A 19,017-nucleotide genomic window follows, 5' to 3' on the forward strand; every position below is an offset into this window, starting at 1 on the left:
GATATCAAACGATATACAAATATTATACAAGGGATCTCACGCAATAAATATATATATTCGGTTTAATCTGACCCTTTGTAACACAAAGTATTCTGTATTTCTGTATGACAACTAATAAAGAAACTTGAACTTTCCCAAGCACTATTTATATTTTTTTTTAAAGGGCATTTAAAAGGATACAATTCACTTTTAACACATCTGGCGCCAATAACGTCGTACAACGTGTTTCAAGGTCATGCTAATTCTGCCAAACCACGGCGTACAACGTTATTGATGTCATATTTCATTTTTTCGCCATGGTATTCATAATTCCCTCACCCAGCCTCGGCTGATACAGTGGGAGCCTGCACAACTCTGCAACGCTTCAATACTGCGGCCTGGTGGATGATCGGCGAGTTACAACCGGAAATGGATCTCTGGTGATCTCCGTGCATCTGGCAAATGCGTCCGGCACTCACATATTGTTGCAGGACTCTAGACACACATCCGTGTATATCGATCGCTGCCATAACTCAATAATCGATATGATTTGGGCGTTTATTATTATTATACAAACCGGAAATGGATCTAGTAGATCGCCGTCAAGTAAGTGGGATCTTTTTCCTCCAGTCTCATCGGCGAATGGTAAGAGGACGCTGACGTCATTTTCAGCGTGTTTGTTTATTATTATTAATGCAAACTGCTCTGATCAATATATCACCCATACTACATAAAGCATTTACTGACGATCACGGAATTATAAACGACCCCCCCCCCGTTCATCCGTGCATGATAAGTCATAACGTTTAGGATCATGTACAGTTGACATTTTTAATATAGCGTGTATCGGCAACAAACGGCAGCTGATAATCTATATTATGCGTTTATGCCTATAACTCACGTTCTAGGAATTACTGCAGAAAACGATAAAAACATATTTATATTCTAGACGGTATTTTCGTATGAATCTGTGAATGAAAAAGTATAACGTTCCTACATCCTGAACGATAGATAATCGATGTTGAATGGGCCATAGTAATGTCAATTTAGCAATACAATTTAAAAAGTTATAGCCTTGCAAAGAAGGTATACATCTCCATAGGCTTAGAGTGGTGGCAGAGAGTGGTATGAGACGGGCAAACTCCGTGGCAGTTAATGTGTTAAATGCTGTTTTTATGGAACCTTTATTATGGAAGGGGAGGATTGGGATGCAGCAAAAGTGTCCTTGAGCAAGACACTTAATCCCCAATTGCTCCCGATGAAGCAGGTTGGAACCTTGCATGGTTTCCTCCGCCGTCGGTGTGTGAATGTGTCAAATGTGAGGAACAAATTGTAAAGCGCTTTGGATAAAAGCTGCTCGGCTACACCTCAGGCAATTCACAACCTCCGTCATTTAAACTGCACAATGCCCAGCCCCTTGTTCATTATCCTTTACATATTTATATGCTGTACATACACACACACACACACACACATTACTATAGCTGAATAATCACAACTTAAAATTAAACCTTTATTCACCAAGGTAGATTCTGAGCTCTTTTTCAGAAACGCCCTGCTTCACACTCACACAGTTCCATTCACACCTGGGAGCCGAGTCCCAGTACAACCACGGTCTGACACTGTTGGACACTGTTGGCCACTGAGCAACTCCACTGGAGCGGTTGGGGGTTAAGTGCCTTGCTCAAGGGCACTCCAGCGTTTGGAATTGAAGGACGGGAGAGAGTTATTCATAATCATATCCCTGCATGGATTTTTCCTGCCGGTCCGAGGGATGAAACTGGCAGCCTTCTGGTCACAAACCTGCCTCTCTAACCTTTAGGCCACCGCTGCCTTATCTCTGATACAGAGATAGCTTGAACTTGACACCATAGCGTGAACCAAGCAACAACAAGAGGTCAAATGCTTCTAGCCGCCGGTGAGTTCAATTGTTGTTATACTGTATCTACAGGATTTGATTTCACTCAAGTTCAACACTGTTTGACAAACAATACTACCCGTGGCTGCCAGAGGCTTTGGATAAAAGCGTCAGCTAAATGTAAGTGTAAAGCTTTTCCAGTTTTTCAACCAATCCACTCATAATAAAAATATGCAGAATATGTACACACAGCACTTTAACACATTCAGCGCCAAGGACGGAATAACTTGTTTTTGGCCGCCATGCGTTGAGCGCCAAGGACGAGTAAACTCGCTTTTAGATCCTTTATTCGATTTTCTTTTATTCATTACAGGTTCACGGACCTCCGTGTTACCATAGGAAATTTCATTCTAAAATTCTGAGAGTGCAATACCAGTCGCATCCTGCTAGGTGGCAGTATAGCCCACCCTTTGAAACCTTATTTCACACTGTGTGTTACATCTAAACCCCTCTGGGCGCAGAATTTTGGTACAGGCAAGCCTAGCGGTTCACCCGATCACATTGGTATGCGTCCAGGACACTCGATGCATGTGTTGTGCCGGATTATGTCAGGGACACGATGGACACCAATACTGGAAATCGCGATCAGACAATTGGAATATTCTTTTTGGAATACCCCCGATCAAAGGTAAGGACTATCCGACGTCAATTCCACCTTGATCCTACAATGATTTCATATCGATCCAGTCGATCAACGTATGTAGTATTCAAAACGTATGCCGTTGATGACGATAAGAGCATCAAAAAACTAGCCCAGATCACTCCTAAACTATACAATATTCACCACGGGATAACGCGTGAACGTATACATGAAGAAATTATCTCTTTTTTGCATGTTCGACGGGAGAAAGAGACTGTCAAATGACCATAGTATTGTCTCTATAGCTATAATATAGATATAGCTCTCAAAACATACGCACAGTGAAAATAGGCTATGGAAAGTCGGCGCATTAGCTACAGGGATAAGGGTAATGGCTGGCGCTGAAAGTGTTAACGTGTGAAAAATTTAAGAATGGTCAAATGTGGAGGGAAGCTACAGATGCAGCCATTAGTTGTCATTACCATTTTGCCGTGACAAGTGCGCGGTGGTCTAACGGCATGGGAATTAATTAGGAAACCAGGTTTCTGTTCTGTTATATGCCCGCCAGGAGGCGCAACGTCTGTTAACTTCATTAGACGGTCCGACGCGCGGCTGTCTGTTCATTCATCAGGAGGAGCTCCACGCTCCGGCTCCACAAAGCTTTTTGTGGGGGAGAGAGAGGCAGAGAGAGAATGGACAAAATGCACTGCAAATAATGGGGTATATTGTGTTCTGGCCACGTGTTTTGGCTAAAATACATGTCGCGTCGTCTGTGTGTTGGCTAAATACATGTATTGTATGCCTCGTTTTATTAAATGTCCTTTGGGCGCAAGCAATTGATAACGCGAGCGAGCTCTCGTGTTTTTCTTTTTTTTAAGCCGCCGCTTTTATTATGAAATTCGTAGCACCACTTTTATTATGAAACAGGAAACCAATGTCTTCACTTCACCTCACTACACGATCACAACGCTGTTATTGTAATGCTTTTTGGTAACAATAAGTTTGTTTAAACATGCAATGTTGCTGAATAAAAGAATTAAAGAGTTAAAACCTGTCAAATCAGCAGTCAAAGTGTATATTTTCAGCAACGTTTGTTTACCAACGATTTTAACTGTTATTAGTGTAATATAACATTATAGATTCTCAATGCCTTTTCTCTGTGAGACAGTGGCTTAAGCCTTAGTGGAATTATCGCCGTCTCCGAGGGCCAGCCGCGTATAGGTGTAATACAGTGGGTTTGAATCCCCCTTTTTGTATTTATATAATTCATTTATAAAAATGTAGTCTATTGTGGCATTGCAGTACATGTATTTAGCCAACACACAGACGACGCGACACGGTCTGTGGTTGCGCTGTGCAGAGTAGCTTGGTTTCGGGCCTCGTCACGGAGCAGCCTTTATGACTTCCTCTGGGACAGGAAGCAGGCGCAGACTGAGGAGAGGATGACAACAAGTAGGCTACAGTACAGCAGAACTGAAGGCTTTGAAAAGTGAGCCGCTCTCCACATCAACTGGGGACTTTTTCCGTGTCACTAGTTACATTTGAATGGGTTTATTGACAATATAAGGCCACTGTGGCCATGTGTTTACTGTAGTGGAGAATGTACACTTGTGGCAGGGGTTGGTATAATGACAGCAAGACACGTAGCAGAACACAACACCAGACCCGTCAACAGTAGGTCAGCATGTTTAAGTCTCTCACTCGCTCGCTCGCACGCACGCACGCACGCACGCACACACACACACACACACACACACACACACACACACACACACACACACACACACACACACACACACACACACACACACACACACACACACACACACACACACACACACACACACACACACACACACACACACACACACACACACACACACACACACACACACACACACACACACACACACACACACACACACACACACACACACACACACACACACACACACACACACACACACACACACACACACACACACACACACACACACCTTGAACAGCGTCACGGTGATCTCTATGTTCTCTGGAACCGGCCACACCACCACTCCTCTGTAAGGGTTCTTGATACCTGGCTGCCAGCTGTGAGACTGTAGGAGAGAGACAGCAAGAGACAATACATCAAGGGAATTATATTAATAACAGTAGTAGTAGTAGCAGCAAAAGTTGTAGTAATAGTAGTAGCAGCAGCAGCAGTAGTAGTAGTAGTAGCAGTAGTAGTTGTAGTCCATTTTAGAAAGACCGCCTTCAGCAAAAATGTTCTATCGATAAAGGGTTCGTGGAACATGGAACAGCCTTCCGGTCCCCTTAAGGGAATGTACCACCCTGTCCACCTTTAGGGGCCAACTCAGGAAATGGCTGTTAGACAGCCAAATATGCACTCATTAGGGATGTTAGTGATGTTGTACTGATTGAATGTCATGTTAGTGTGGTCATGTCAGTGATGTCAGTTTTTATGAATGAACGTTGTAAGGTCCGTTTTGTGTTTGTTTTATGTTAGTACTACGGGTGGAAATTAGCCCTGGGCTATTCCCGGCATATTTACATCCTTATCATGCTGTGATGTTATGCATACACTCATGTAAATGATGTTCATTAATTTGCATTGTCCTTAATAAACAAATCTTAATCTTAGTAATAGTAGTAGTGGTAATAGTAGTAGTAGTGATAGTAGTAGTAGCAGTGATAGTAGTAGCAGTGATAGTAGTAGTAGTAGTAGTACTAGTAGTAGTAGTAGCAGCAGCAGTAATAAGTGAAGGAATCACAAGGGATGTGATCAAGAAATGTGTCCAAAAATGCAGAAAATAAAAGAAAACTCTCCCTGTAGTAGAAAATTGTTATTGCCTCTCTGTGCTATTGACCTATTGAATGGATTTCCAAAAAGCAAATAAAAGCAAAGAGAATTGAGCAAGTAAATGGAGCAAAGGTAATATTAGCAATAACACATAAGGTGCTGTAAGTGATATATATATATATATATTTTTTTTGTATGTGTTAAATAGCTCTACATTCTGACAGCCATCACTGATGGAGTGTTTGGTCAGTAACAAGGGTCTCCCAGTCCCTCTGCTCTGCAGTAAACAAACACAAAATAGATTTTCTAGTATCCAATCAGGAGAGAAAACCCTAGATATCTTTGACTTATTTCAAGAAATCTTGCCAAGCCAAATTAGCTTACTGCACTCACTGGCAAGATTACTTTACTTGTTTCAAGCACATAATATATATTTTATATTCTTAAAACTAGGTTGTATCTTATTTTTTTTGTCAGACCATTTTTGCAGTGTGGAGTTCTCTCTCCTAATTAGATAAAGTAGGAATGGGATACCAGAAAATATATTTTGTGTTTACTGCAGAGCGGAGGGACTGGGAGACCCATGTTACTGACCAGACACTCTATACCAGTGATGGCTTTTGGAGTGTAGAGCTATTATTTTTAACACGTAGACTACTTATTTTAACCAAAGAAAATACCACTTACAGCTCCTTTAAGGGAAGTCCAGCCTCAACTTCAATCTATGCTTTTGCTCAGCACTTCCCACAATGTCCTTCCCGGTCTCACGAAGCGTCTCGTGTGAACATACACTCAGCTGGAGCTCTGGAAAAGGCCCCACTATAATTCAAGCTGGCTTGAATTGCCCAACGGAAACGAGGAGGAGGAAGTGTAGCAGAGCAGCGAACGCATGCCGCCCGCACGTAGTGTGGTTCCTCCCAGGTGGGAAACATTGAAGCAGGTTAAGCAAACCTCAATAATTAGTAGGGCTGTCTTAAATACTTCAAAGCTTTGTTCGATGGGCATGGGATTCGAATATGAAAATAAAATTCGATTATTAAAAAAAAAATATATATATGAATTATTATTATTATAATTTTTTGTTTTGTAAAATCAACTCTGCCTCTCTTTGTTAATTACAACAAGCAATGCTGTTTGTTATTTAAGATGAGGTCGGACTCGGAACTGACAGATGTGTTCATTGTGCTGCTTTTATAAAGCCTCAAATGACTGCTTACAATATTTCATGAAAGCAAAGTGTTTTGTTTGTCTAAGATTTAAAAAGGTTTAAACTTTACAGCACGGACAACGTTGAACAAAGTGCTGTACAAGTCCCACAACATAAAAAAATAAAAAGTTAAAAAAATATAAATAAAAATAAAAATGTTATTCATTTTTTTTATTTTATTTCAAAGCTTCGAATTAAAATCGAATCTCGGCCCAGAAGCTTCGAATTCCAAAAAAAAATCGAAGGTCAGCCCTAATAATTAGCTATCACGTTTTGATGGACAGATTTGAAAGTGCAACACACAAGTTGTGCGCTTTGCATAAATTGTAATCTTGCCACACTGATAACCACCGTCTAAATGGCGAGAGCATGTCACAGACTGACAAACGGTACCCTCCCCTTCTTATCACCACAACTATGATGTTTGATGTTGGCCAGCACAGTGTAACTTATGCCTAATTTATAGTAACTCAAACGTCAAAGTGGCTGCTGCGAGCCTACCTGCCTTTAGTTCACCAGAAGTGAGGAAAACCGTTTGTAGTGACATCATACATATTTTTGTATCCACTTTTTTCAATTTTTTCTCCCATCCCAATTTCCTGTTTCCAATTCTCCCCTCCCCTGTCTTGAACGTTGCACGCATATGCCCCTCACTGGCCGGTTGTAGGGAGGATAGAAGCCTTGCATCACGTGTCCCCTCCGATACACACGAGGAGGCAGCCTGTCACATCTTTTCACCTGCCAGCACGGACTCTCATTGGCGAGGTGTAACGTGTGGGAGGCTCACACTGCCCCCGCCATTTCCTGTCCCTGCTGTGCAGGCGTCCCCCAACCGACCTGTAGGAGTCGCTGTCCACAACGTCCAGATTACCACCCATCGACCTCCACCCGCTGACTCTGCCAATTGAGTTAGTATGACGGCCGGCCCAAGCCGGAGGCAACGCCGTCAGCCGGATTCGAACCCGGTGTCTCTTGCGTTGGTGACGAGCGCAATGTCCGCTGCGCCACCCAGCCGCCTAGTGACATCATCATTTATACTTTGCGCTGTCTTGAAAAATATGATCATGTCCATAGCTCTGTTTAAATACATATTCTCTGTACAGCCTTGACTAGTGATGCACGATATATCGGCCGCCGATATAATATCAGCCGATATGGCCGTTTTTTTACACATCGGTATCGGTCCGATATCAAGATAGGGCAGATATATTTATTAAAAAAATAAATAAAAAAAAAATCTTTTTACATGTTTTGGCCTTAAATAGTTTCAAAATATCAGTCATTTCTGAAAATAAGTTACAAAAGTAAAAAAAAGTATGCGTTTTGGAAAATAGCTCTTTATTTGATTATCATAAAAAAGTGTTTTCTATACAGAGATATCGACATCGGTAAATATCGGTATCGGCCAGAACAGCAATATTAATATCGGTTATCGGTATCGGCCACAATTTTCACATCGGTGCATCACTAGCCTTGACTAGTTAATATAGTTAACTATACAGCTCAGACACTAGGGCGACAGTCTTAACAGTGTTCTTAACACAACGGCCAAGGCCCAGGACAGATTGACTTAGATATGACATGTCCAAGTCAGGGCTGGGCGATATAACGATAATTATCACGATATATTTTAATAATCGATATTAAAAAAATATATATTTTTTTTTGTGACCTGCAACAGGGCAGTTTTAAAACCAGAGACAGTGGACCAGGGGTGCAGTCGTGCACACACGCGGTTACACGGCGTGTTATTAGTAGGTCACTCAGGGCAGAAGTGCGCGCAATGATAAGTACCCGGCCGTTGTAGAAAGCTACCCGGCTGGCGGCCGGCACTTCTCACCTAGACTTTGCATAATAATAGGAACCTACGAGAAGGTGAGGGGCTGCTTGATCTCCATTGTTATGCATAATAATCATCTGTTCTGTGCGCAACTGAGGGAACATGTTTGCGCGGGAGCGCGCGTGGCGTGTAACCAGTTCCCATATTACGACTGCACCACTGCAGTGGACAGACTTGTCTTTCTTGCCTGCAACTTAAAGTAATGGCTTTGCTTGTCCAAATGACAATACTGACCAAATTGAGATATATTTTTCTCTTGTCCATTTATTTTGTTTGCTTTCTAATTTAAAATACAGTTTGAAACCGTCTGTACACAGTAGGCTATGTGTGCTAGCAGAGCTAGACTCCAGTCACGAGTCACGGTGCACATGTGCGGTGGTTTGTCCACCAAAAAAGCGCCAAAAGATAGAAAAGAAACTAGCAGAGCCAGAACTGTTCAACTCCCCTGGAGCCACAGCCACAGTATTTTTTTTTAATACTCGATTTTTTTTGTATCGAGTGCTATGATATTGTTATCGATATCGTTATCGCAATATCATTTTTGGCCATATCGCCCAGCCCTAGTCCAAGTAAATCACATCTTGTTCTTTTCTCGTTAATCTTGACTCCAGTCTCGTGTCAGATACGATAAAAAAAACCTAAACCCATTTTTTTTCATTTTCTCATCTTTGTTTACCTTTCTTGTCATATATGTTATTAATTTGTCATCTTATGTTCATCATGTCAATTATGTATTTATTGTAAGTCTGACCAGAGCTCTTTCTCACTTTCTCGTCAGACGCTTGTGTGTCCACTTGTCTCTCCGATTGTAAACTGAGAATCCTTTCCAGAAACAGAAATAAACTATGTTCTATTTTTTATACAATTTGAGTCATCTGCATTTGTACAGTTTCACTGTTTGGCTCATTTAAAATATCTCTGCTTTGATACTTTGCGATCACATTTTAATGAGGTAACTCGGCAAATACGAACCTTGGATGATTTCCGCCGACTCCTGCGTGTCCAGACCACCACCAGCTTGTCTGGCTGCCTGGAAGAGAGGAGAGGACAACGGCTGGATGAGTAAGGAGGAGGAGAGAGGACTGCAGGGATTTCAGAAGAAGATTACCTTATTACACAAGGCAATTGAAATGTGTCTTTTCGCATATCCCTCCTAGTTACACACACACACACACAGTACCCCACACACACGCATTTCATCAGAGGTCCGAGCGCATGGTCGCCCGCAGTGCAGCGCCCCTGGAGAGGTTTTGGGGTACAGTGCCTTGCTCAAGGGCACTTAGGCAGGATGGTGGGCACCTAGTGATGCACCGATGTGAAAATTGTGGCCGATACCGATAACTAGGCCTGCCGCGATAAGCAATAAATCGATTAATTGCCGCGATAATTAAAATTAATGCAATGATTTTGACGGGCGCGATTAATTGCTATTTGCGCGTTTGTTTTAATGAGGCGGAACCAGTGCCCCTTGTCAGTCACTGTCCGTGTTGGGAGGCGGGCCGCTGGCTTTACTACAGAGCAGAGAGCACAGCACAGGAGCTCCGTGGGGCAACACCACATAGCTTAACTACATTTCTCAATAGTGTTGCTCCTTTTAACCAAGTAGCGTTATTTGTAGTGTAACGTTAGCGTTTTAACGTTAGTAGCTAACGTTAAAACTAACTTAACGTTAGTTGTTCACCAACAATCTCAACATTTGTTTTATCATTAGCTCATGCAGATCTACTAGTAGCATCAGCAAGCTAACGTTAGCTGGCCCCAGTCCACTAGCATCATGTCGATCTACCAGCAGCATCAGCAAGCTAACGTTAGCTGGCCCCAGCCCATTAGCAGCATGTCGAAGTAGTAGTAGCATCAGCAAGCTAACGTTAGCTGGCCCCAGTCCACCAGCAGCATCAGCAAGCTAGGATAATAACAACAATACTTCCGGTCCGGTCGGTGGGCTTCAAAATAAAAGTCTAAAACACCGGAAAAGACGGAGCGGTGGGCTTCAAAATAAAAGTTTTGGGAAATAAATTTCTCAAAAAAAATTTCTCTAACCGGTCGCAATAATATCGCTTATCGCGATATTTTCGGGGGCAATTAATCGCCCAGCAAAATTTGTTATCGTGGCAGGCCTACCGATAACCGATATTAATATTGCTGTTCTGGCCGATACCGATATTTACCGATGTCGATATCTCTGTATAGAAAACACTTTTTTATGAGAATCAAATAAAGAGCTATTTTCCAAAACGCTTTTTTCTTTTACTTTTGTAACTTATTTTCAGAAATGACAGATATTTTGAAACTATTTAAGGCCAAAACATGTATTATAAAAGAAAAAAGAAAAAAAAATATCTCAACCCCAACCAGCCCCCTGAACTCATGCTTCACTCTGCTCACCACACAACCCCAGCCAACCCTGAACTCATGCTCCACTCTACTCCCATCTGGGCGCAGATACAGATCTCAGATCTGTAAAAAAGCACTCTTCGGCAAGAGATTCGTGCCCTCTGCCCTCAACGAACTGCAGCAATAACATTTAATGGACTCGTGTTCGTGTATTGTGTTCCCCGTGGCTGTGTTCCGTGTCCGATTGATGTTCCAGGAATTATTTGTGTGTACAAGGAATCTCATTTCCTCTAAGGAGGATAATACATTATTTATCTATATCCATCTAATATGTTGTGTTATTGCCAATCCCTCCTTTTGTTTGTTTTTTACTGCTGGCTGTGAGACAAATTGTCCCTTTGGGGATAATAAAGATTTACTCCATTCTACTCTGGATCTAAACATTGGATTTGCTTATTACAAAATGGAGAATTGAGGAGTACATAATAATTTCCCAGTAATTGCCATATTTCTCATTAACTAGAGTAATAACATACGCTATTCAAGCTTTGCAGCTAATGCTAAGGCCAGGCAATGCTTACAACTCTCCAAAACAACTTTGTTGTCGTTCTACCACTTGTGTTGCTGACTGTACAACCCAATAGGACCACGTTGTTTTCAAATCAGCTCAGTGTATTAAACTTCAAAAGGTGCTATAGATAATGATTTTATGTAAAGTAATCATGTTTTCCTCTTTTAAATAATACGTCATCAACATAGCTTTTAGAAAGGTGCAGAATAAAATAATAGCTTTTCCCCCCAAAAAAGTACTCGAGTAGTATTGCAGTCCACTACCGTCACAACTCACAAGTCTTGTAATACAAGCAAAGAAAATGCACCGCTGGGGCGTCCCGGTGGCTCACCATGATAGAACACGTACCATGTCATCGCAACATCCTGGGTTTGAATCTAGGACATGTGTTGCATGTCATCCCCTCCTTCTCTCTACCCCTGGTTCCCCGTCACTCACTGTCCTATCCCAATCAAGCACAAATGCCCTAAAAGCACATCTTTAAAATCTAAATAAATTAAAAGAATGTCAAACTCTACAGTAGATTGGCACAGTCTGCCTACATCCATTTTCATACATCCATCTATCCCACTAGGCAGATCATTTGACCACTTTGGTTTAAAAAGGTGCTATAGATAAAAAAAAAAATTATGTAGACAAATAATGTTTAGCTGCAACCTTTTGGTCGATCAGTCCACAGAAATGTCCTACCATCTAGCGGCAACAGTTTTGGCCCCAGGGGGCAGGGAATTTGGCAGGGAGGTCAAGTGAGAGTGAGTGTAAAAGTATGTGCGTGGGGTGTGGCCTATCACAAAAACATCCGCAGAGCTTTTATAAAAGGTGCAGAATAAAAGTATTACCCCGCCCCCTCTGTCAGTCCAACCGGAAGTCTGCCTTTTTAATCATTTCTCAAAACAGAAGTCTGCACGTCACATCACAGAATCGTTAGCTAGCCGACACATACAATTCACAAGGATTCCAATGATAAAATTAGTTTACCAAGGCAATCAGTTAGCTTGGTTTCTGAGAAAACGGCGACAATTTCTCAAACCGGAAGTCTCAAACACGCTGGCAGCGTCTCTGCCCTCGTCTGGTGAAGAAGAAAACGGCGGCGTGCTCACTGTCAACCTTCTCTTTTTCTACCTAAAATTTGTTTCATGTTTTATAATATATGCGAGAAATAAGAGTATATACATTTGCAGGATCTTGATTCATATTTTTATCTGCAACGTCTAGTTTGACCTAAACTTGGCTCGATGGCTCTTCCTCCATGGTACCAACCCCCCCCCCCCCCCCCGAAGGGAGGGAGGGGGAGGTGTAGTGGGACATGTTATCTATAGCACCTCTAAATACTCTCTGGTGAGCCTGCTGCTTGAAGCTCTCAGTAGAACTCGAGTGGATTCACACATACATACATAAACACACACAGAGACCAGCGCATTATGAATAAATGATGAGTCTAAGCTGAGCACCGGCCTCGTCTCAGTTAACTGATGCATACACGACACTATCCGCATGCAGCATCGTGTGCGCACACACAGGAAGAATACCTCTGGGGGAAAGACATAGCACAAAGGACACAGATGTAGAAGAAGACAATGCCAGCAGACAACCAAAGAAGAATAGGTTACACAACAGTGTGGAACTGGACAGAATGTGCACACACACACAAACACCTTCTGACAGACCGCATGAGGGTTAAGTAGAGCAGGGAGCATAAGCAGAAACACACACAAGAACAGTCCTCCAGGCTCAGGGTGTTGAAGCTGATTAGCGTGTGTGTGTGTAATGTACACACTAGGGGTGCAACGATTAGTCGACATAATCGACGATGTCGATTATAAAAAATCGTCAACGAGGAATTGTTGCATCGATTTTTTTTTGTACTACCTATCTTTGTGAAAGTGGCTTCTCAGCTCTGGTCCAGCCAGCTGAAGACTTCTTAGCTTAACATAACAGACCGACAGTAAGTTTGGGGGAACTAATGGGATAACTGGGGATGTTGTTTGGTCCTGACAAGAGTCTCAGAGCAACTCTGAGGTCATGCTCAATGTCCAATCTGTTCCTCTGCTCTGTCTTCAGCTGGACCAGAGCTGAGAAGCCACTTTCACAAAGATAGGTAGTGCAAAAAAAAATATATATATATTTTCTTTTATATAATTGTTTTTCGATTAGTCGACTAATCGAAAAAATAATCGACAGATTAGTCGACTACCAAAATAGTCATTAGTTGCAGCCCTAGTACACACAGTGGCGTTTTTATATGTAAAATGTTGGTGGGGCAATGATTTTTTTTCTTCTGGCTTGGTGGTAGGCGTGGGGGTGAAAACGGACGTTTTAGTGGGGGAAAGAACACCTTATTTATTGCATTTTGATGATTTCTTTTGCACTTTGGATTTTTTTAATTAACTGCTATTATAGAGCTCAACGCCACTGAAGGCCACACCAAAACACACAGACAACTTTTTAGGGATTCTATGATGACAACCACATTATGACAACAACCTAGGGCTGGGCGATATAACGATAACGATAATTATCGCGATATATTTTAATTAGGGCTGTCTTAAATACTTCGAAGCTTCGTTCGATGGCACAAGCTTCGAACATAAAAAAAAAATCAAAGTAAAAAAAAATATATATAATTTAATACAAAAAAAATAAAAATGTATATATATTTTTTTGCCTCCAAAATCTTGCGCCTCCATTCCAATGAAACGAAAGTAAGCGGCGCCTTCCCGCCTCCATTCCAATTAAATGAAAGTAAGCGGCGCCTCGACTCCACCTCTCTACAACAAGAACGTGGAGATTATCTGTGTTGAAAACAACAAGGACATGTGCAGCAGACATGTCGACGAAGAAGCGAAGCAATGCCGTTTGTTATTTAAGACTATGTCGGACAGATTTGTGTTCATTGTGCTGCTTTTTTAAAGTATCCCGACCCATATAAAAATATGTCTTAATAAAACGTGCTTAATTAAGTCGAATTCTGCCTTTGTCTCTATCAACTACATATAAATATTTATATAATTGTTTGCTTGATAGACGAAGGTTGCAACATAATTATGTAATGTCATGTCGTTGGCTGTGAGAGCAGCCCCACTGCACCCAGGCAGGGCAGCCGAGTGAAACCTTGTTGGCTGCGTCACAATCACGAAAGGGGCTACTTAATTAATTAATCCAATCCACTTTATTTATAGAGCACATTTAAAAACAACAAAGTTTACCAAAGTGCTGGGTTTCCGTTAGAAAAAATTGTTGCCGGCCTCAGTGTCCGGTAGATTTCAATCTACCGGTCAAATGAGAGAAATTCCGGTCAGAGTTTATTGAGCTTAAAAACAATTGATAGGCAAAAGAATGACAACAAAACAAAAGAATGACATCATCAAGGCATGTAGATTTATAATATTTTTACTTAAAACGATGCTACTTTTGCGTATAAAGTCATTATTCTAATAAAATTAGTCTAAATTATTATATTCCAAATAAAATAAGTCCCGAGACTCGTGCTGCTGCCGACTTTAAATCAAATAGGTGTCTGTGGGCAGTCGCCCGACATTAATAAACAACAGTCTGTTATAATCACATTTTTATGAGCTAACGAATTCCGTTATATTGGACATTTGTATTAATTATATCAAGCGAAGAACTGAGAAATTTGGCAGAGAGAGACGGCAACATTATCGTGGGTTTGCGTGACGACTCTCTCTCTCTCCACCTCCCAATGACTTATTTGCGAGAGTATGTCGATGCAGAGCAGCAGATTCAGCTGTTATTGGCTCTTTTCTGGGGACCGCACAGCAGCGCCCCCCACCCAACATTGAATTGAAAATGGCTGAATTGGAGTACTGCTGGAGTACTGCATTGTGCTGCTGCTGCTCCGGCTCTGCAGCTTCACAAAAGTTCGCACACCCAGCACTAAGCTCTCGCTGACAACGTCGTTGTCATTATTAGAAGCAACAATGAAACAAATGTAATGATTGTTTCGTTCATTGCATAGGCTATTTAATTTTAGCCTATTTTAATACAATTCAAATAATCAAATTGTGCTTAGACTCAGGGAATTATTTTCATCGGACATTAAGACCCGAGAGATTAAATATGTCGGACTTCAACAGATTTTGCCGGTCAAATACCGGTAATTACCGGCTAACGGAAACGCTGGTACAAGTCCCACAATATAAGAAAAAAATATATAAATATATATTATATATATATTTTTTTCCCGAAGCTTCGAATTAAAATCGAAGCTCGGCCCCGAAGCTTCGATTGCCAAAAAAAGCTTCGAAGGTCAGCCCTAATTTTAATAATCGATCTCGGAAAAAAAGAAACATCGGAAAAAAATATATCGAATATTTTATTTATTTTTTTGACCTGCAACAGGGCAGTTTTAAAACCAGAGACAGTGGACAGACTTGTCTTTCTTGCCTGCAACGGCTTTGCTTGTCCAAATTACAATACTGACCAAATTGAGATTTATTTTTCTCTTTTATTTTGTTTGCTTTCTAATTTAAAATACAGTTTGAAACCGTCTGTACACAGTAGGCTATGTGTGCTAGCAGAGCTAGTCTCCAGTCATGAGTCACAGTGCACATGTGCGGTGGTTTGTCCACCAAAAAAGCGCCAAAAGATCTAAAATAAACTAGCAGAGCCAGAACTGTTCAACTCCCCTGGAGCCACAGCCAGCAGAGAAGCCGGTTTACTTTCGCTTTCAAACCAGCTGCAGCCTGAGAACTGGAGTGTGAGGGGATGTAACACTAAAGATGGCGGCAACGACAAAGAATTGCTGCAAAATAAACATACATCTGTGGTTTATAAAAAAAAATTAAAGTTTTTATATATTCGCTTTTTTTTGTATAGAGTTTTTTTTATTGTTATCGATATGGTTATCGCGATATCATTTTTGGCCACATCGCCCAGCCCTACAACAACCTTGTCTTTAACTCATTCAGCACCTAGAGGTTGCTGTTTACCTTGTGGTAAGAAGGCCAGTGCTTTAAAGAATAGGGATAGATGGCTGTGTTTGCAGGGCTAAAAACTATATTAAATATTATAGCTATGGATCTAATAACACGTCGATTGTCAGTGAGTTTCTTCCGGTCAACATGCAAAAAACAGATAATTTTGTGTTATAACCGCTCCCCATGCCCAAGAAGGAAAACCCGGACAGGACTTTTTAGATCGATGCACAGCCCAAGCCAGAGGGATTCCAATTATGTGCAATACCGGCCGCAAGACATTAGGTGGCGGTATTGGCCGTTTGCGATCTCAGAGCCATTCCCAATGATAACATCAGGCTGGATGGATGAATTATGAATGGATATAGCGAATAAAAGAAATAACGATTAAAACCCGACTTTTCTCGTGATTGGCGCTCAACCACCGGCGAGATAACCAGACTTTTTTCGTCATTGGCGCTGAAACAGTTAAACATGACACTGCAATCATCAAGCGATTCAACACAACAGCATTGCCAAAGCACGGACCAGGACCATAACATTAGGATGATACAGGGTGCGAAATTAACGGGGGCTTGGGGCAAAATGCCCTCGAAAATGGACCAAATGCCCTTGAAAATCAGTTAAGGGGGGGCAAAAAAAGCCCCTGACAGTTTACTAATTATATATATGCTCTACAGTGCGAGCATTTCACTCGCATTTGCCCCTAAAATGTGTGTGTGCAAACCGGAAAATTTTTTTACTCGCATAATGTGTGAGACGAGTGAAGATTACAAACTTTGTAGTGCTTTTTTCGCTCCGCTGCTAATCGTTCAGAAACTACAAGTCCCACATTCCACAAGCCGCATAAACGTTCCAATCACAGTCGAGTTTCCTGTGGTGAGTGACGCCCCCCGCGACTGGTTTCATGCGAGAGAAAGGAAACGATAAACACAGTACGCGCTGGAAAAGAAAGTCACGGTACCGGCATGGGCAGGTTATACATTCAGACAACGCAAAAAATTCAGCCAGCCATGAAGCCCATTCATTTTTATTTTGAGCAAAAGACGCAATCTGAAACAGCAAGGCAGAGATGACATGAACTAAAATACTAATAAAATGTATATGCAATTTAGTAAGATGCTATATCCATACAATTACATAATACATTTGAGCAAATAATAGGCAAATCTTTAACCTCTTTAACCCGAGCGGTCCATCGGCGGACTGCAAATGACATCGTCATAAATCAATCTCCCGACTGTATGACATAATGTTGCGTTTTTTTTAATCAAATGTATCGAAGAGTAAAGACCATAATCCTGTCAAAACAGCAGTCATAGTATATATTGTCAACAATACGTTTGTTTGATTCTAGCTTCCTGCAAGCAAATTACTTGTGTATGATTTTTTTTCTCTCTGGATTCTCTACCACAAAACTAAACATTATTGGCATAGATTGGAACGCAGTTAGTGTGTCTACCTTCTGTGAACATTTAGCATTAGCAACAATCCGTGTTGCAAACGGATTCAAAATGGCGGAGCCATATCCATTATTAGAATGGAACTGTACATAGAGTAGATTTCATTCACGGTTCTTCAGTGCACGCCTGGAGATACTAAATCCAAATTGAACTCTGCCATTTGAAAGAGGAAATTTGGCCCGATCCATAGATGTGTGAGTTGGCTATAATAATTTATAGGCCTGGTATTCCTGTTTCCCACAGGATTTTCAGAGACTATGGGGGGTGAACCTCCGAGGCATGCCCCCCCGTAACTTTTTTGTTGTTGTACATTTTAAAGTTAAATGCATCAATCTGGTGCACTTTGAGAGCAAAATAAAGAGGCTAGATCTATGATGAACTTTGTGCTCAAAATAGGCTTGGGCGGTATGACGGTATTAAGGTATACCGGGGTATTTAGAAATACCGACGGTATTGATTTTCAATACCGTCAAAATCAGAGTTTGGTTTAAGTTTCTATTTCCACTGAAACGGAGTTTATACAGGAACGGCATTGGGTTTCGGTTTCCATTAGTGAAACGGAGTTAACTTTCGAGTTGGTTGAAGTGCGTGCACACACACACACAGCACGGCCAGCAGAGAGCAGGGGAGGCGGTCCGTATTTCCCCGCACAGGGCTATTGTGAGTCACGTGAGGAGAACACAGATGTGCGTCACACTAACCTACCTGTATGCATTTCCTCTAACTCTGAGCAGCTGCTAAAGCTTAAGCAATAATAATATTAATAATATGATGTTATTGAACGATGAAGCGTCGAAGTTAACCACCGTCACTCCAGCCCACGATGAGCTCCCTGACCACACGTTTTGTCAAACAAGAGCTAAACTTGCACACACTGTCGCATTTGGACAATTAAAGGACTGCAGTCTGTTTGGATTTAAGCAAAACCCTCGTGCCATGAGTCGACTCGCCACCAGTGACTTCATCCAGCACAACGAGACTACGAGAGACGGAGGCACTTCTTTGGGAATGTAATATAAAACGGGGTGAGTGAGTGTTGACATTTTTTAATCCTAATGCAACTGGCTCACGTTGATACATGGTGCCGGGCTGCCGGCCGGGCTAACTAGCTACCGTTAGCTCACGTCGATACCTGGATGGTGCCGGCAGGCGGCAGTGTCTACCTGTGAGATTTGTTTACCTCGAGGTTGAAGAAAGTGCACTTTCAGGTTGAAAGAACAGCCCTAATCTCAACGTGTTTCAATATAAGCAAGCGTTATGTATGGTGATAATAACGAGTATATTGTTAGCTGCGCCGCCCCCCCACGCACGCATCATACCGTCATATAACGTGCACCGGGGTATTAGGTCATGAAGGTATAACGGTGTGAAAAAAAGGATACCGCCCAGGC

At 41.7% G+C, this 19,017-nt stretch overlaps 1 protein-coding gene across 1 annotated transcript in view; it reads right to left on the reverse strand.

Annotated features, from left to right (window-relative positions):
• The window catches only part of ehbp1 (EH domain binding protein 1), a 398,684-nt gene that overhangs the window by 289,006 nt on the left and 90,661 nt on the right, over positions 1-19,017 (reverse strand). The window contains 2 exon segments of the mRNA XM_084321912.1: positions 4,475-4,570; positions 9,294-9,351. Coding sequence (XP_084178038.1) covers positions 4,475-4,570; positions 9,294-9,351 — 154 coding nt within the window.

The sequence above is a fragment of the Notolepis coatsorum genome (assembly GCF_963971535.1).
Source record: "Notolepis coatsorum genome assembly, chromosome: 9".
In the NCBI taxonomy this organism is placed as follows: domain Eukaryota; kingdom Metazoa; phylum Chordata; class Actinopteri; order Aulopiformes; family Paralepididae; genus Notolepis; species Notolepis coatsorum.